Source organism: Colias philodice, chromosome 5, assembly GCF_061535455.1.
Source record: "Colias philodice isolate Cphi_HAF_F1 chromosome 5, ilColPhil1 Martin Lab GWU primary, whole genome shotgun sequence".
NCBI classification, from domain to species: Eukaryota; Metazoa; Arthropoda; class Insecta; order Lepidoptera; family Pieridae; genus Colias; species Colias philodice.
Window position 1 is genome coordinate 7,713,649 of NC_143090.1, and position 21,509 is coordinate 7,735,157.

Genomic DNA, 21,509 nt, shown 5'->3' on the forward strand with positions numbered 1-21,509 from the left:
TAAAATCTATGTTTGATTTATAGTAAAGGAAGAAAGTTTAAAGTTCACGTTATTCATACAAATAACCTTCTAAATTAAGCAATAAGTATTTGGGTCTAATCGTCGAATCGTCTTATTACTTTGGGTCATAGCAATATGCAGAATCTTAATGAGGCGCATGTCAAATACTAAATACCGTGTTTTTTGTATTGATTTTATAAAAAAATAACATTCTAAAAAATCTGTTTGTCCGTTCTTTTGTTTCCATACATTTTAGTTTGTGGTTACCAAGGAGCATGTCCATGTACCAAAATGTTCAAACTAAAACAATTCTTAAAGTAGCCAAGTCGTGCATAACGTTGTATATGTTGTACCAAACGAGCTGCATTTCGTAAAGCCGAAGAAGTTCTACAACTTTGGAAAGCGAAGAGGCAATGTATTTACATTTGAGGAGCAAGTTTTAAACGACACTCGATGAAGCATTTCAAAACTTTGCTAGTGATTTTTTTACAACATATAATTCTTTTCTAAGGTGCTGGTTCGCTTTTCAGTCCAAGAATTTATCCTGTCATTTAAAAGTGCCGCTTTGTAATTGAAAGGAAATCTTAACTTGCGTGTTCCTTACGCACCTCAACCTCTGATATTATAAATCAAGCAATTGACCGGTTGGTCTTAGCTTAAACAAATAAGAAAGAAGTCATATAAATCTCTGTTTTACAGAATTTATCTTGCAGATAGTAAATCTGCGTGAAGCCTTTTAATACTTGAAGAAGAAAATAATACACAGCATTTCTAATTGTGAAAATACAAGAACAACGTAGTTTATCCACCATATACATATTGAAAACTTTTCATAATAACAACACAATTTATTTTGGGAACAATTTAATGATTTTTGTGAAGGCTTGCGAAACATTTATGTACTTCCTGCTCAACTTAATTTAAATTGTATAGAATTATAGAGCTTTGTATTAATGAATACGGTCGCCTTATCCGAATCGCCAGTTGTATAATCAATTTACTTTGTCTTAATTATTTTCGGGTGCTCTATTACCAGTGGGAAGGAGGCTGATAACTGTTCGGGTGTATGATATTTTAATTAACTCTTCCACTCAAGGAAAACATTATTTACAATCGTTTCCTCAAGTTAATTATGGATCAGAAATTGAATGCGAACGTTATAAACGTGGAAAGCATTTCCTTGTGTGATTGAGTATTCCATATTCATATCATTGTTTTCGTTCCATCATAGAATAAGCAATTAACATTCACAAATATTATATTGTGATTTTAAAAATAATGTTACATACATTATTTGCTCTTTCACATTATGAATAGTTATGTGAAAGAGGTAGGTTGACACACCTACAAAGCCTTTTATTTTTTTTTGAATAAATTTGTTGAATTACATATTTATGCAAATATAACTGTCCAGTGGTCAAATATTGTTGTACCACAGGTAATAAAACCATTAACGAGTAAGCTGAACATACTTTAGCCATTTAGTCATTTTATTACAAAACTTGTTTACAACGATTTGTGTGTTTAGGACTTCGATAAGTTAATGGGTCTCTAAGTGCCAATTATGTAGTATTGAGTTCGGGTTAAAATTGACCCAAAAGCCCCAAAGTACTTAAGCTGATGAAAGCGACTAATAGTTTCGTATTGTAGTTATGGGTTTCGACGATTGCTGCAAAATAGTTAAAGCTTACTGTGTTCTCATATTGATAAAATGTGTAAGAACTCGAATGTGGAACGTTTTATTAAGTACATATATGGGGTTCCTTACAAAACAACTACATTTAAATTTACGAGATTATCGATTACCCAGTAGAAATGGCTAATAAAATATATAATTATAATGTTATTTTTTTATGAAGCTTAAGCGTATTGTACGCCAATTCCTCCACTTTTTTTACGATCCTCTATTTATTACTTAAATAAATACTAACTTTCTTATAACCAGCAAGTCTAACTACAACATCCTACGTAAACAAAGTCTCATTACATCTAACTGTGTTTTCATTTTTTTCCAAACAAATCCCGAAGTCGTAATGAAAAGGAAATCACTCGGCTAGTTCCCGCAAGTCATCGAATTACCGCTCACGATAGTTGGAGGCTGTTTAGATAAACAAGCCCTGATGGCTTCCCATTTGGGAAGATCTTGTTACGTTACGGCCCAATTTCGCAGCAAACTTTTTTATCAGCAATGTATTAAGCATGGAAGTTTCGAATAACGATGTTTGGCAACTTGCATGGTATGACTGCAGATTGTTTTTATAGCTTTTTTGCTATCAAAATTTGGTTATAATTTAGTTGATATTAATTATTGATAATGATTTTTTGGTACGTTATTTTTTGAGTCTTTATTTGAGTTAACATAGATAACAGTATTTAAAAGGTTTATTCAGTTGCATTCAATATTTTTTATGATTATGATACGCTGGCCCAGAAAATTCATAATAAATTCAGACGACGTCAAGATTTTTTAAAAATTTATACAAAATGTAAAAGCTCTTTCATAAAGAGCTTTTTAAGATTATAATGTTTATTGGCTGTATTGCTTCGTATTATGAATAATACGATTTATAGTATACACTTTAGTGTATTTCTTTAGAAAAGCAACGCAATTTTATGTCTTTGAAATATAAAAACAAAAAATGTGATTTATTTTTCATCCACTACTTAAGTTTAGTTCTTCCAAAGTATCTCCCATGATAAATAGTTAATTGATAGGAATTGGTAGCCGTTTTATCTTAATTAGGCAAAGATTGACATCCTCATCCTCTCGGGAAATACGGTCATTTATCAGCGTTAATTAGCTGAATGTTTTTGGCTCTTTAATCAAGAATGAATTAGTGACCAGAAGCGAATTGGTAATCAAAAGGATTTAATTTAGAAGAATGACGTCAGGTATTTTTTGTTGTTTATAATCACTGAAAGGTCATGAAACGTGATTTGTAACATAATAAAAGTATACTCATCGTAATACAAAAATTATTTCATCGAAAATTTTCTTTAAAACATTGTGGAAGTAACTTTGTGTTTGGAGGGATTAGATACCCAGACTATGCAGGCTTTGAGGCTTACCAAAAATTTCTTGATAAGCTAGCTTAGAGAGTAGAAAAATTAAGGATGTTTGGGTTACTCCAAAATTGGAGATGTTACGCAGATTCAACGAGATTGTTTTTTGTTACGAGAAGAGCATAATTATTCAATATGTAATCACTAAATTGGTAAAAGTATAAGTGAACTGGCATTCTATGACTGGCATAGATCATATACATTTAGCATTAACATTTTAAAGTACCTACACATTATACTGTTAAGTAACTGGCTGTCGTAATTGGCAAGGATTCAGATAAAACAATATAATAGTCACAAAGCATTAAGCGTATTTAAATCTACCGTTTAACTTCCTCTGGCATAAGAAGTGGGATTAATGACACTGCCAGTATTCATTGTACTGAGCCGGTTAATTAGATGCATTTCGACCTAATTGAAGTGGTCGGTTACGCTATTTTTAATGTTCGTCATTTCGGTTAAAGTATATTGTAATGCGTGCTATCTTTGAGTAAATATTAAAGGACTATATTATAATTGTAATGCGTTGGACTATCTTTGAGCAGTTGAAATTTACGTAGCGATAAAAATGATTTAAGAGTCTTCCTAACTTAAAATACACTAAGGATAAATTAGATATTACTTACATTGAAGTCCAATTCTATTTTAAATGATTTTTGAAAGCGATTATTGTTTATCTTGATGAAGCTTTTCATTATGAGTGTTAGTCCGGATAAGTGGCAGATAAATAAGACAGAGGTTTATACCAAAGTATAACTCAAAAGCATTATTAAGAGTTATATTACTAAAAATTAAGAAGTAATTGAAAGTATCCATAAAATTTAATCGATGTTTTCAGAAAAGTAAACAGAAAATAAAAGAGTTCGTATAATGAAAAGTCCATTTAGCAGTTTAATGAAAAAATTGAAACGAGATTTAATATTGTTATTTCCTAGAAAATTCTTCAGTTGTTTACTGAATCTTCAATCAGCGTGATACCAAAGCGAAAAAAGTCTATAAAACTATAGTATCGCATTACTCAGAATTGTGCACAATACGAAATCACTTCCCTCCAACACTGTTCCACAAACCGCTGAGTTGGCGCAATTTAATTTTTAAAAATGAAATTTTACCTTTAGTTTTAACTCGTTCCACAACTAGCACGTACGATACTATACCTTTGTGGAACTTTGTTTAGAACTGTATTATATAGACGAGGATGTAACATAACTCCCTGGGTTTGTTGCTAAGTCTTACCTGGCTTTTGTGAAGTTATTTATGTGTGGAAACTTTACTGTGCATTGCTATAAACATTCTAGCTGAATATGCTGCTATGTTAAATCTTGGAATGTAAAAATATCATCGTATTATTATGAAGACAGAGAAAATATAAATATATGTATAAGCGCTAAGCGCTCTGATTTTCGTCATTGATTTTGTAAACTCACATTGTTCTGACAAAAAAAAAGAATAATCCTATTATTTTGATGCAGCTACTCGGTATTCTACAATTTTAATAACAAAAGTAAATTGGACGTTTAATATAAAGCTTCATTATTACAACTAACAAGAAAAATGTTATGCGATAAACAACAGGATTACTCACAGGAGCTACGATGTCACAAATGCAAAAGGAATTTAAAATTTTACAGGCACTAGAAAGTAGAAAATTGAATAAACTTCTTCATTTAAACCGTCCTTTATATAAATTCTGTTTCTTGAATTACAAAAAGATACAAAACCTCAATTAGACATTGTAATGCAAGTAAGCATTGTTCAAAAAGAAATGCAGCAGACCTGTTAAAACGGGTCGGATGTATTCACAGCCGTGAAACAAAATAAAAAGAACTTTTATTTGAGTGCTCAAAGCCGAGAACCGTTACAGCTTTTGAGCAGGTTAATGTATATAGGAAACAAGGGAGCGCGGTAAAAAAATTGAAATTGCTCTTTGCAATTCCCGCCAAAACGAACGTGTATTGTTGGAATCCTGATATGATTTAGTTGTAATGGCTTAAAAAAGAAATGAAGGGTTTTGTTCGGAGCGCGTTTATCATTAATATCTGGTGGAGCGATATCTGCCTGATATAAAACATAACTCATATAAAACCGACATTTTACATGAGTTATTACTCTTTATTACTTTTTCAGAAAGAATTATCTTATGCAGCATTTTTAACTATTTTTAATTTAATTTATAAGTTTTAAAACATTTGGATGAGTGTAAAATCATGAAAACAGATAATTAATGAAGTTCTCTTACCGTTATATTTCTGCTCACTGTAACATTTATTCAAGAGGTTTAAGCTTCATTCAATTGTAAGGGGAAAATGAATTGCATTTGCTTTGCTTTTATGAACTGACCTTTGCTGGGGTAGCATATTTTTATACAGTAAAAATAAAATTGTTTTATCCTCTTGACAGATATGCGGCATTTCATAGCCGTAACAGATCGTAATTTTAAATGTCAAAGCTAACAAGAAAAAAAATGAGAATGAGTTAAGAGTTAAACAACGAAACGACCTTACAAAATCTTTTAAAGTGAATTAATTCATCATCTTGAGTTCGTGATATAATCTTTGAATTTATGCGATCTCTGGGGAGTGATGGTATTATGACCAGCATTCGTCATCATTAATATAGATGACAGATAATTTCAAATGACTAACTCTTGGTTATTTTGAATCTGTGACATGTTTTCAATTTATAAAGGGCAGTGTTTATTTGTGAATCAGTTTATAAATAAACTACAGGGTGATTGGTAATTCGACGTGATCCTTCAAAGGGGTTATACTAGAGGTCATTTGCAACAAATTAAGTATAGTTAACCAGGGGTCAAAAATGGATGGTTATTGAGCTATGACGGTTTTTTGATTTTTAAGAAATTTTCTTCCCTTTTACCAAAAATAATTAATCATGAAAAAACTACTACACTGTAAACCGAAGAATGAGCGATCACTTTAAAAAAAAATCTTGCCCAAAACTTGCATCACCTTAAAAATAAAAGGGTCTTAAGGTGGAATAAAACTTATTTTTGTAGTAAATTTTCCATAAGTAGTTGATTATTATTCGAAAAAATGTAGTAAACTTGGTGTACAAATTAAAGAAGTAAATTCCTTGTTTCATAAGCTTTCTAAAAAGGCACAAATGTTACTTACTTTTGCATGGGATCGAAATAAAAAGATTAAAGACGTAATTTAAATTTTGATCAAAAAACCGTCATAGCTCAATAACCATCCATTTTTGACCCCTGGTTAACTGGACTTAATTTGTTGCAAATGACCTCTAGTATAACCCCTTTGAAGGATCACGTCTAATTACCAATCAACCTGTATATTACTCGAAGCGATTTCTATTTGGAAACTAGATCGATCCGTTCAGTTTGCGTATTTAAATTTTATGGCCATTTACAGACTATTGACTTTGACTTTCTCACAATTTGATATCGACTGTTAATTTTAAAATTATTAGTATAACTGAATTAATTGTACACAAATAGTTAATAACAATAATTGGAGATGAGATATAATACTATATTGAAATGTAGACATCAACATTCAATTATGAACATCTATTTCAGGATTCGCAAGAACACATCAAAGGTAATTTAATATTCAGGAGTTCAGAGCACAAGAACTCGATATAAATATTATTTTGAAATTCATCCACGTAGATAGTAACTCGAACACGTTTGTCCCCCGGGATACAGATGGTCTTACTTTAAGTGTATACTTGTGTTATGTACATACATTTATATGTATCAATACTTTCTAGCGAGAATGCTGCGATTTACCAGATTTATTGATGTATATTGAAAGTGGGTTAACATTCGAGTAGTTTAGTTTAGTACAACTCAGGTAAATTCCTCTGGAGCCTCGCTTCATATAGCTGAATATTTTACAGAAGAATGAACATAAGCCAACGATTATTCGGCTTATGTTATGGGCTTTTATATTTTATTGCGTTGTATTTGGGTTACAGGTTCAGTATATATATGTCGGCAACAAATACATGTAATGGAAAATATATAGTATATTGAAAAAGAAACATTAAAATAATTTTGCGATTGTTATAATATCTGTTTAGTTGTAATAAAAATCAGTATTGTTTTGGGCATTTTAAATATTTTTAATACATTCACTCAAAAGACAAAATTATTAATGAAATGAACAACGTATTTTCCCTTGTCCAAATCTTCCAATTTACTTTACTTAGGTCTACAAACACCAGTTCTTATAAGTTAAGCCTGCGAGTAATAGGAGCCTAAATTTAATTCAAATGATCCGAGTTCGATTTTGTCCAAATGTCTGCATCATAATCGCCTCTCTAATCTTTGAACGACTTCAAACATTTGTCCCAAACCTCGTTAACACGAAATTAGAACAAGACTAGACCTGTATAAAACATATAAACGCTTCCTCAGGGCTTAATTGCTCAATTAAATTATATCTTAATTACAAGGCAACGCGATGAAGTAACGAGTAAAGTTTCGGTATTTATAGTTAGCAGACAGTCTGTTGTAACCGAAAAGGTAACATAACCCAAGATTTTGACGGTATTAAAACAATTTCGGGATTCGGAGCATTAATTGTAGACGTGAGGATGTGTAGATATTACAGCGCCCGAAGCCGCCAAGTTTGTCGTTAATGTTTTGGTGTAGTACGTTCTCGTACATGGCTTCATACTTCAGTAAGACAATATAATTTATATGTAAGTAGATAGGATTAATTTCAAACTTTAATACTATAAGTACATGAAACTTTTATATATAAAGTGTCATTGCTCTTAAATACTTTATTAAATAATTGCATTCATTAATTTGTGGTACATATTTCGCAATAAAAGGTAGCCTATGTCGTTTCTCGGGTATCAAAATAAATCCATACCAAATTTCATGCAAATTGGTTCAATATTTTAGGCGTGATTGAGTAACAGACAGACAGACAGAGTTACTTTCGCATTTATAATTTTAGTATGGACTAAAGATGCCTGCTCTATTGTAATATTAGTTGACATTTAACATTTGACATGACATTTAAAGTTCCCACAACCAATTCCAATTTGGACAAAATCTAAAATTGGAACAAACATAACTTTCTATCTCTGTTTCAGGAATAGATAGATTTCTGGAAAGGGAACATCAGCTATATTCCATTGGGGCATCTCCACTAGCCGCCTCGAGTTATTTAGCGACATTGCCTTGGGCTAAAATCAGAATGAACAATATAAACTTACTCTTTTGTTATCACTAGCCAAAATCATCAATAAACGAAATTCTCCTATGTATAATGCCTACGAACGATGGCAAAAACCTTCCTAATTTTCCTTCTCTTTGATTGATTCTCGATAAAAGTAATTAAAAATAATATCACTTATACATTTTAGCTGCCTTAGTAATGGTAGATATTAAAACAATTTCATTCGAATTCTAATGGCAGTTTTAATTGAGGGCAGATATGGAAAACTCTCGAGTTCCAATTAATATTGCTTTTAGACTAAATTGGATTCATGTTTGCAAATTGAAGTGGCTTTAAAAGTTTACGATCTGTCAAATGTCCTAAAATAGCATGATGAAGATAGTTTCTGCACACTAATATAACTATCTCATAAATATATAATTATTTTCAACATTTTTGTATGTATAATATTATATTAATTTTATTCTATGTAAAGATTCAATGTTTAGAAAATAGTCTCTGTATATGTTGTTGGATTTGGTGTTTGATTTTGAAATGTACATAGTAGAAAAGCTGTTATAGGCACGATAATACCGGACAGTGATTGAGGAAAATCCTTTCTTTATCGCATCACGATTTGTTTTGAACAAATCTCTAATTAATAAAATCTAAGTTCATTTCTGTTGAGAACAAAACAAATTATTATTACGAAGAAACTTTGTAAGGAAAAATTTTAACAAGGATTTTCTGTCTTTAATAAAGAGTTCGCAAAGTTTTCGCTAGAGATTTAGTCGGAGCTGACGTTCGATAAATTGTTGCAGCTTTAACACTTGCTACAAAAAGTATAAAAGTACATTATGTTTTATGTCACATTTTACATGTTTTTTATAAGTTTCTAGTATTGTTAAAATTTTTGAATTAGACAAATTTTCAACTTTGCGAGTTGGAACTTTAAAGTTGCAACTAGCTCCAGTCTGTAGTTAGTATCCTATGACAGAAAATGTTACAAAGTTTGAACCAAAACAGTTCTGTAGTTTTTTCGTGAAATAGTGATATATCTGCAGATCTGAAATCTATTTACTTTAAAAATACCTTTTTTTTTCCTGATAAGGAAAATATGTAAGATTGGGGATGTGGATAATTATTGTGGTAGGTACCTATCCTTAATAATAATTATAAAAAAAACAGGGTTTGTTTTACGAAGTTCCTATAGCTTACTTCAATAAATTCAGTGAGCTTAATTTCATACAATTTATATTAATAAAGAACTTAGGCTACAAACAATTTATTCACGCTGACTTTAACTAAAATAATACATATTTAATACATATTTTTTTAAATAATATTATAATCACATTTATAATATTACTAGAGGTCCGCCCCGGCTTCGCCCGTGGTACATATTTTGCAATAAAAGGTAGCCTATGTCCTTTCTCGGGTATCAAAATATCTCCATACCAAATTTCATGCAAATTGGTTCAGTAGTTTAGGCGTGATTGAGTAACAGACAGACAGACAGACAGAGTTACTTTCGCATTTATAATATTAGTATGGATTTTAGTTAAAGTCAGCGTGATAATATTATATGTAGCTAAAATACATCATTTTATTCGCTTGAGATTTCCTCATGTCATAATATATGATTAATGGACTATCCCTAGTTCTCCCCTTATATGTTTTGTGTTATAAAAAATATAGAACAAATTTTCCTTTGTATTTCAAAACACTCAGGACGATGTCATTCACCCCAAACTTCCATTAATAAACGAAGTTGAAACACTTGCTCATAAAGATGTTTTACTCGTATTAAAATTGTAATAATTTCCCACGATTCATTGACTTAAATTAATAACTTTGTTTTCACAAAGCCAATTACGTCGGATCGATGAAGATGTTCCCGGGGACAAAATTATTTGAAGCGTAAACGGTTCTGAACTTTTGATAATTTTAAGTCAACTTTTAAGGCCTTGTTGAATGGAAACGAATTCTCGGGGGAATTGAAAATCCATCTTATTGAAATTGGAATTAATGCAATCTTTGACTTGATAAATTCGTTCACATTTAGCAGAATATTAAGCTATTGAATCTTTTGCGTAAAATTTTATATCTGAAAGGTATAATAACACAACATAATGTCGTAATTTTTATTGATGTCCACATTTAAAATTATATAATAAATACCAAATTATGAATAGTTTCTCTGAGAGATTCGGTTATAATAGGTCCTGTTTAATGTTCAATGGAAAATAAACATAATACAAAATAAAGTGTAAAATTAAAGCTTAATATAGAAACAGAGGTTCTTTTATATTGAGGAAACTCATTATGATAAATCATAATTGAATAAAAAGATTATCAAAGCCTCAAAGCCTTAACTTTAATTAAATATATTTGTAAATACAATTAACATAATTGTTAATTACTTTTTTAATGACTGAAAAATACTTTTAATCTATTATTTCTTCACAGTAATTATCCACATTTTATGAATAATATAAATTCCATAACAATACATAGAGGTAACAAAACTTGAAAATAGAAACAAGGTCATAAATAAAACAGCTCAATGCAGTAAAACTGAACGACTACCACTACTTATAGAACTTTTATAAAATCAGTCTTTCACTTGAAGCACCTCCTTGTTCGGTTTCTTCAGACCGCAAAGTTTGCTGCAGAACTGTTTGTAATCAATGAGGTTGTAGCCGTTCTTGTCCAACACCATTGGAGCTTCGTCCAGAGCGTAATCAGCTTCTTTCTCGGTAAATCTATCACCCCAAGTCATTAGGTCGTGGCGGATTCTGTAATACAAATGTAAATAAACAATGAATACAGATTATACAAAAAACATGTAATGGAATTGTTTGGGTTTATTTGAAATAAGGGAAAATAACAGACCATCAATCGAAAGCCTTAAAATTAAACAGATAAAATAAATTGCTAATGAAAATTGAATCATTTATGAACTACCTACATTCTGGAGTTATTATTTTGTGCTATTATTTGTTTCAGGGTATGACACATTACATTTCTTATTTGTAAAGTAATCACATGCAATTCGCTCTAATTAACACGCTTTATTTTACTGTAGCGCCTTGAAAATTTTACCTGAATTGTATAAATATCTATATTAGCATGGAAAATACTTCCCTAATATCTATCTCGTAAAATCCCTTCCCTATCAAACTAAAATTCCTATTTACAAGCGAAATAGAACGCAATGAATTTCAGCAGTTATTTAATTAAACAAGTGACAGCGTTGTCCTTGGAACAATCACATAAACGGAGGCAAAGACTATAGTTTTGTTTAAGTTCGGACCAGTTTTAAGTTTGTCCAGGAGTTTATTTTCTCGGCGTGATCAAGTTGAGAAGTTCTGATTATACAAAAAGAATGTTTCCTAATCAAGTTGAAAGTTTTTCACTAAACAAAATAGACTCGGAGTTTCAGTAATTTAATGGAAAACACTTCGAATATTTTTAAATAAACTCTCGTAATATGAAAATCCATTGCAACATTTCAATAATTCTGTATTTTATTTACATTTCGACGACGCTGTTTTTCTAGGATGGGAATTGATATGAATTTTTATTGCAAATATTTTTGTTATAGTGGTTTATTTTAGAATTTTATGAAAGGAATATTTAAATGCTATTTCGTTGCGTAGCATAAATCGGGTTATATTTAGGGTTCCGTAATTTCTAAAAGAACAATATTCAGCCCGTATAGATTTGCTTTATAGTTGTTTTAGATTTCTATTCGATATTTCAATGAACTTTAGGTACAATCTTTGGCTAGAAACGAATATCGTTTATATACTTAGACAAGACTTTAAAATAAATAAGAATTTAAAAAAACAATGATCTGTACTGTAGTTAAAATTTTATAAACAAAATCGCAGTAATTTTATCTTTTAATCCGTATATTATTTATTGATATTCGCAAACTCGCTTATGAAAACCTATGGCAAACTTCCTGTTGACCTATTACCGAGAAATTTGGCAAGGACCAAGATAGCTCAGTATGAAAACAATCATAAAGATGTACATTCATTTCTCACATTAGTCTCGTAGTTTCTGCCTTTTTTTCAAATGCGTGAAATAAATGTCCCAATATGTTTGTGCCTATAAGTTGGAAGGAAATAGGATACTTAACCAATGCAGCTATACGGAATCTTGTCATGATAATTACTATCAATAAGTATAAAATATACACTATTTCCGACATTATTAATTAATTAAAATAAGCGACAGGTAGATATTTTTTTTCATAATAAATTTTAAAGAGGATCTATAATATACCAACTCTAGCTTGACCTTTTTAACCTTTTATTTCGTTACCATTTCTCTCAATTAACGAATAAATAAAATAAATAGCACATAATACAATTTGTGCAATCCAGTAAATTGCAAGTCGACTCCATTTTACAAGCGTAAGCCCGTAAGATCGACAAATGCCGAACATTAGTCTTGTCATTACATTCCCTCGAATTATGTAAAGTGTTTCGTTGGATCGTAAAACATTTAAAGTATTTGGTATTGTAATGATTTTCTATAAATTTAAATAATGTACCTAATCTTTTAGCAGATTCCCTTTATGAAATAAAAACAGCAGTCACGAAATCTATACTTATATCACAGTATTACCATTATTTCCTACAGTAGTGCGACGAATGTACTTGTGCAGAGAAACGGAGGGGAACTGGCGGGGGTCGGGCGACGCGGGCCGCGTAAAGCAAACACGCTTAGTTTGCTTTACCTAGCGCGAAAGGATGACGCAGTCGTATTTTTTGTGTAATAATTTTATTATACATAGGTATAGGTATTACTTAGTTAAATGTTATAATATACAATTAAGAACATCCAAAAATAAAGTGTCAACGTAAATAATATTTAGCAGTGCAATATCTGTAATTATATATTTATGAACAAATAATTACATCAGATTTAATAATCGCAATTATTTTGAATGTACATATGAATAAAGATTTCATCATAATATTAATAATCACAATTGTTTTATTTCCCATTTGTTGCAACCCTAGCGTATTTTCGTGTGGCAGCGTAAGTACCTACGCTGGCGGCGGCATCGCGCGACATCAAAGGCGATTCCTTACTGTAGGAAATAATGGTAATACTGTGCTTATATTATAAAGCTGAAGAGTTTGTTTGTTTGAACGCGCTAATGTCAGGAACTATTGGTCCGATTTGAAAAATTATTTCGGTGTTAGATAGCCGAGAAAGGCTATAATATATTATCATCACGCTAAGACCAACAGGAGCGGAGCCACGCGGATGAAAACGTGGAGCGCAGCTAGTCATCATCATCATCAATCAATACATATAATAAAATTCTAGAAAAGTGGTGTCTGTACAATGAAAATATGTAAAAAAAAATTAGCAGGGGTTATTACTAAATCGATCCCAAACCCAAAACTGTTGTTAAAAAAATTTTTGTCTGTTTGTCTGTTTGTCTGTTTGTCGGTTTGTCTGTTTGTCTGTATGTTTGAACACGCTAATCTCAGAAACGGCTTATCCGATTTAGATGCGGTTTTCACTAATATATTGTGGTAAGCTTCATTTAACATTTAGTGTTTATTTCATGTCAATCGGTTCATAAATAAAAAAGTTATGACCATTTAAGTAATCACAGCGAACATTCTATACATGAATTACTTTATTACGTAAATTATACGCTAAAGTTATTCCTTGACATGTCCAGATGATCATATCGAAAGTCCCCAAGCGTGGGGGGGGGTGGTTATGCTGAGGGGGTAGTAGGGGGGGGGGGTCAAAGGACCTTTATTTAGATTTTTGCTCATAAGTCTAAAACCTGCACAAATAGCATTATGGTTACTTCTAGGTAAATTTTCTATATAAAAGGTCTTTGAAATTATGTCGTGGGTATTATATTCTTAACCCCCGTCGCAAAAAGACGGGTGTTATGTCCGCTATGTGTGTTTACATGTCTGTCTGTGCCACCGTAGCTCGCTAACGGGTAATACGAATTAGATGCGTTTTTTTGTTACATTAGTTGTTTATTATATTATATAGGGGTAAGTGGGAATGAAAAAAACGAATGTTAGTTGTTAATGTAGGTTATACCCAAGTGATATATCAAATGAAAATAGACGACATGTCAGAAACAATTAGTCAAATTTTATCAAAATCGGTTCATCCATTTATTTGATATAGGGGTAAAAGTGGGAATAAATAAATGAATTTTATCAAATATACTCAAGTGACGTATCTAATGAAAGACATGACGTGTGAAGTACAATAAGACATATTTTATCAAAATTGGTTCATCCATTTATTGGATAAAAGTGGCAATAAAAGTTGTCAAATATACCTAAGTGGCATATCAAATGAAAGTGCATGACCTGACGTCAGAAGTATAATGAGGCATAGGTGTTTAATCAAAATCGGTTCATCCATTTATTATATTATAGAGGGGCAAAAGTGGGAATGAAAAAAACGAATGTTGTCTGTTATACCCAAGTGATATATCAAATGAAAAAAGACGACCTGTCAGAAACAACAAGACAAATTATATCAAAATCGGTTCATCAATTTATTTGATATAGGGGTTAAAGTGGGAATAAATAAATAAATTTTATCAAATATACTCAAGTGACGTATCTAATGAAAGACATGACGTGTAAAGTACAATAAGACATAATATTTTATCAAAATTGGTTCATCCATTTATTGGATATAATATGTAGGTATAAAAGTGGGAATAAAAGTTGTCGAATATACCCAAGTGGCATATCAAATGAAAGGGCATGACCTGACGTGAGAAGTATAATGAGGCATATTTAATCAAAATCGGTTCACCCAATAATTATGTGGGAATGAGAAAAACGAATGCTGTCTGTTATACCCAAGTGATATATCAAATGAAAAAAGACGACCTGTCAGAAACAATTAAGTAAGTAGTCCAATGTTATCAAAATCGGTTCATCCATTTATTTGATATAGGGGTAAAAGTGGGAATAAATAAATAAATTTTATCAAATATACTCAAGTGACTTATCTAATGAAAGACATGACGTGTAAAGTACAATAATACATATTTTATCAAAATTGGTTCATCCATTTATTGGATATAGGTATAAAAGTGGGAATTAAAGTTGTCAAATAATATACCCAAGTGGCATATCAATTGAAAGGGCATGACCTGACGTGAGAAGTATGATGAGGCATATTTAATCAAAATCGGTTCATCCATTTATTGATTTATAGCGGTAAAAGTGGGAATGAATAATCGAATGTGGTCAAATAATATAATCAAGCGGCATATCAAATGACGTGTGAATTACAATTAGTCATGTTTTATCAAAATTGGTTAATCTGTTTATTACATATAGGGCACCTTAGGGGTGATAGTGGGGATAAATAATCCAAATGGAGTACCAAACGAAAGGATATGACATGTACATAATATATACCTAGGTATGATTAGACATGGTTTAGATTAAAATCGGTTCTGCCATTTACTAGGGGTGAAAGGAAAAAGTTGAAAGTCTGTGAAAGTAGAAGGAATATGGGAGCGGGAGAATAACCACATCCTGGAAATTTTGAACTCTTCTGTACCTAAGTTTTATAGCTCAGTTAAGTAATAAATTTTTCTAACAGTTCTTTTGTGTTATTATTTATTTTATTTCTTAACTTTATAATAATGTGTAAGTACTTATAATTTAGTTGTATATGATAGTACGTGTTTCAAGACGTGTTTACTCAATAATTGTGTGTTAAGTAGTAACTACTATGCAGTCACTATTCCACGCGGACGAAGTCGCGGGCACAGCTAGTTTGTAATATATTTAGACGTGAACTGAATATATTTTGAGAAGCAATTAAAATGTTTATTTAAAAATGACGGACCGGATAGTCGTTACGTGTGTATTTTAGTGGGTAATTATTATTAGCTTGTGGAAATTTTGCTTCTAATTAGGTACATGATTTAATGATGTTGTGATATTTGCGTTGCTTCCTTTGAAGTCTTGCAATATTTAGATGATACTTTATTTATTTATTTTTTAAGCGGAATGAAGTTTATATTAAAGAATGAGTTTATTTAATTTCAAAATATATTTCTATAATAAACTTTTTGAAAAGTTTCATTTTAATCGGTATTTTTTAAAAGTCGATTATTTTTCAGTAGATAATATCTTATATACTACAGTGCTAAAATATTAGTAATAAGAAATAATCCACTTATATAAATTAAAATCAACTCTTTTATCACGGTATAATCACGGGCCAATACATAATATTATTATACATAATGAGTCACTTCTAGAACACCTTCCAAACTTCAAGTCATTCACACAGTCTTACAAAGTCAGGACATGCTTTTACCGCAACATACAGATAAACAAACCTTTCTTCAGATATATATCCAGTGTTCTCCGTGTCCCAGCGAGACAGCGCCGCGACGAGGGTCTCTTCGGAATCGAGCTCAAGGCTCTTGTAGCCAAGGAGGTTGACAAACGCCTCAAAGTCCAAAGGGTTTGATGCCTGTGAACGGTTATTATGTGTTACCTTATTGTGTAAACTAAATTATGTTTTGAGGCGTGGTTCTTAATGATTTATGTTATGTTAGTGGCATAGATTGGTCACTTTCGAAAATATTGTAAAAGTTACAAAGAAAAATGCAATAATCACAGTTATTGTGAAAGTTAATGAATTACAAAAATATTGTGGGACTAAAATAAATTTGAATGATAACATACCAATAAAAAAGTTGTTAACAATTATGAAATTGATAAGATAGATTTAGATAGATCCTCTTATAGGGCAGATAATAATCATTAGAATCACGTAAAATGTTTACCCAAACCGAGATAACCATTTCCATAATACGATCTTTGGACCACAAATCCTAATAATATATAGCTCAAAGATTAGCTACACATATCTCTTATTCCTTAGGAAGCAGAAATAAATTTCATCAAGAGCATAAAACTTTATCTAATACTCTCCAGTTCGCAAATCGAGTAAACAGACTATAAATTAGTTGAACGTACAAACAATGCGTTGTTTACATTGATAGAAAATCATTTAAACAAATCGTAAAAGTATTTCAACACTGATACAATGTAAACACATAAACGTGGTTTTGTTTTTACAATTATTGTAAATATTTTTGTTTCAGCAAAAAAGGTGATTTTTCAATTTTCCCCAACAATATGGATGACTTTGCAAAATTACAATATACAGACTTGGGAATGCGGTCTGGAATTTGACGAACCATTTGTATTATTGAATAAATAAACAGTAGCTTCACAAAAATATTCCCTAATCAGTAGACAAGTAAATAGCAATGCTAGATAGATATTTGATGTTTGTTTGCGATTATTATTATTGTATATACTAATTTACTTTAGCTAGTTGTTACGTTGCAAACTTGCTTTATATTGCAGTACGAAAAATAGGTACATAAGACTTATTTTTCGTAGCGAACGGAAGCTTGTTTTAAATTGCAGTACGACATAAATATTATAAGTCTCATAATATATCTAGCTCTATAATACGTATTTTTTACCTCTGAAAGCATGGTCTTAACTGCTCTGTCGTCCACACTTTCCCCAAGACTGACGAACGTGGCTCGCAGGTCATTGTGGTCGATGCACCCGTCGCCGTTTATATCGAAGAGAAGAAACGCCTGATTATCATAGTATGGTTCATAATTATATAGCAATGATGTGGTATTTTTTAATAGAGCTTTTATTGGTTATCGTTATGTAAAGTGGGTTGTAACTTGTAATATTTAATTTAATTTTTTATGTATAATAATTTCATAACTGTGTCTCTGTCAACAGGTATTCTCATCGTTGCTGTTCGATTTTGGCCAATAATGCGTTAATAATGATCATTATAATTAATATGTAGGAATAAGGAACAAATAATGATAACTTGAAAGGGGCGTTTTATTTCATTACTTTAATAATGTAATATCCTATTCTATAGCATTCATTATACCCTTAAACACATAAAAGAGCATGTGACGAGATCACTTGTCAGAAGTGAATCTTCTTTGGCAAGGTTCAAATATACCAAAATCTTCGCCTTACTTCATGACATGACGATATATCCATGAAACGAACTTGAAATGTTCAACGCGCATAAAGAAGTTTCACTTCAAAAACACTACCCTACATAACAATTTCCTATCATCCATACAAACCTCTTTCAACTCAAAGATCTTGTTCTCATCAAGTTCAGCCAGCACACTAGCGGACACTTCTAGCGCGTCTCTCGCTGTGGACCCGGACCTTGGTCGTGGCGGCGGCACTAGTAGCTCAGAATGAGCATTGAATATTGTACTGAAAGTACGAAGTTCCTATATATAGGATATATCTGTGATATGTTAGTGTGAACTGAGGGTGTTAATTGATTGTTACATATTTATTTTATACTAGCGGTCCACCCTGGCTTCGTCCTTGGTACTTGTTTATGTTTTCTTTCCATGCCATCGATTAAGAAATATATTAATTCTATCGACACTCTAGCCTCTAGAGAAATCACTCCATTTATTATTAAAATCATACTCAGAATGAGTGTTTAAACACGAGAACATGTTTTATCAAACATATATCTACGCTTTTATAAATAGTAAATAAAAGCAACTAACACAGATAATATAACAAATATTTCCATATTTTGCCAGCGAGTGCCTAAAATCCTACCCTAAAATAACCTGTTATAATTGAATTTTGTGCAAGCAAATTTACTCTCATAACTCCCCACATATTAATAGCATACCTACTATTAAACCTGAATGAAACTTATAAAGTATCTTAATAAGAAATCTTCCTTCCTCTTTCTAAAGTATATTTTTCTTTGGTAGGCCTGTCACGGATTAGATTAGGATTTAGAATTGAAAAGCAATCTGTAGGTACATAACATAGTTTCAGAATTTAAATGCAAAATCTGCTTTGATTATGCAAATAGATACGCAGCAATCTAAAGGAAGTGTTATTATCACTATAAAATACGTGTATCCTATTTATTATAAGTTTTTATTATAGAGTGTATATAGCTTGTCTTAAAGGAAACTTCAGTGTGTACTTGAAAAATGTTTGATATAAAGACAAAAAAGATATGAAAAATGGATAAATGAAATATTTTGTTTAAAAAATGACAAATTCATAGAAACTTTCATGTTGGAATTGCAAACTCGTATTAAGTTTATTTATTTAAAAAATTTCTTGTACAACGTGTTGTTTATTCATAGTTGAAATTACTTGCGTATTTTATTCATAGTTGAAGTTGCTTGCTTCCATATCGAATATAAACTAATTTCTAGTATGTTTCCTAGAATGTCCGCTTCGGGGAATTGAGCTGATGATAACGACAGCGATTTCAAATATATTAAAATAGGTATTATAAGTCCTGTTAGAGCTAACTTTTTCATGATTCTTTCAAGGATAAAACCTTAGTATACATATAATATTATGCTTACGATAAAAAATGTAAGTACCGAGCGCAAGCTCATATTCTACAAATATACTACATATTTAGTTAAAATAAATATATGTTCTTTCTTACTTACCCCCCGTCAGAAACGGATTGCAGTAAATTCTCTTGAAATTTTTTTATTTCATCTTGAGCCTCATCCGACTCCTTTCTCCCGCGACTATCTTTGCGCTCGCCTTTACTTTTCTACAAAGGAAAAGCAATTTTGTGGAAATTTCTTCATTTTAAAATCGTATATAGATACGGTATAAAGATATTAGCGAACAATAATATTTTAGACATAGTAATTGGAAAGAGGGCCGAATAATGGAACATTTTTCGATGAATGTGCTTAGTTTAGATTAAAAATCGATGTATAACTTAAGTTGGTTTATAAATAAAAATTACGATGAAATAACGAATAACGTGTCTGAATTTCAGAAATAATAATCCTTTAAATTGTTTTCAAAATATGTAAATCACACAGCAATTAATGTCGAGTAATTAAGTAGGAAATATACGCGAATTAATAAATAAAGCTTAATATTTTAACCCGACCGATGTCAAAACACAAAACAAACTCACTTTTTGTTTTGGTGGCTTAGTATTTTCTTCGTCCATGTTTAAAATTTAATTTCGTATAAAAATTACACGATTTGCGTGCTTGCGGTATACTGTGGAAATTGTGACTAAACAAATTTGGAGAGATTAAATTTACATTGCAATTCCGAGTTGTAGATATAATCATTTTATTTCGGTTGGTCGCTCGCAGATTTCAGATTAGTTATGTGTTTGCGTCAACTAATTAATCTGAGCGGAAAATGTTCTAAGATTTCAGGTCAATGAGTTTCACATTAAGTCCTTAGCGTCATACTGATGCTAAATCTATCCCCAGAACACTTCACGTCATTCTGTTTCCTCCACTTCTACAGACATTCATGTTTACGCTCCTGTCATGTAAAATACTCGCACACAAATCGATTCTCGAACCTTCAAAGCCATACATTAATTTGGAGGGGCTCTTAAAAATTTCAATTTTCTAAAGCAAATAACGGAAGTGATTTTTTTCCTTAACCGTTCGGTTTTTAATCAATTACAAGTGCAGATCTTAAATCCAAATGCAGGAAATTGCGGTAGCTAAGTGGAATTAAATTCGCTTGCTGCAGAATAAAATTTAGATTTCACGGAGCTTTGGTATTTTATCTCTTATTGTAACTTTAAGTTGTTTTATCGTTGAGAACTCGGATAAACAATTGGGTAGCGATTATATAGGAAATAAAAAACAATAGTTTAAGGGCTGATTTTTCAATCCTTGGTTAAAACTTATTCGTCGAATAATGTATAAAACTACCATTTTAAAAACGTATTCTAGCTGCCCGTATTTGACAGTTTACGTGACATTTTAATATTATCGTGTAATACTTTATTGGACGGATAAGTTTTATCCAAGCATTAAAAAATCGGCCCTAAGAAGATTTATGATATTATTTTTGTTATTAACTGTATTCATGGTCGTCTAAAGAGAAAAGGAAAATGTTTAGTGTTTTAAAGAATTGTAGTGAGTTTCAAATACCTAGATTATTATTATTACTGATGTTTGGTGTCCTGGGTTCGACAGTGCTTTAAATGTATAATATTTATATTATAAGGAAGAGTTTGTATGTTTGACGTGTTAATCTCAGGAACTAATGGACCGATTTAAAAATTCTTTCACTGGATATCTACGTGATGTTGCTACTGCACAGCCCGCACGTGGGCCTTCAGCTTCCTTATAGCGTCGATACATTCCATAATCTATTTTCATATATAGCTCACAAAAATAATACAAACTCA

At 31.2% G+C, this 21,509-nt stretch overlaps 1 protein-coding gene across 1 annotated transcript; it reads right to left on the reverse strand.

Annotated features, from left to right (window-relative positions):
* Window positions 1–9,827: 9,827 nt before the first annotated feature.
* Window positions 9,828–20,441, reverse strand: LOC149488530 (myosin regulatory light chain, smooth muscle). The gene is made up of 6 exons (XM_089695178.1): window positions 20,262–20,441; window positions 19,774–19,883; window positions 18,406–18,544; window positions 17,764–17,883; window positions 16,600–16,736; window positions 9,828–11,014 (listed from the first exon to the last, which is right to left on the reverse strand). The coding sequence occupies exons 1-6, from the start codon at window positions 20,295–20,297 to the stop codon at window positions 10,831–10,833; spliced, it is 726 nt and encodes a 241-aa protein (XP_089551304.1). The 5' UTR covers window positions 20,298–20,441; the 3' UTR covers window positions 9,828–10,830.
* Window positions 20,442–21,509: the final 1,068 nt, after the last annotated feature.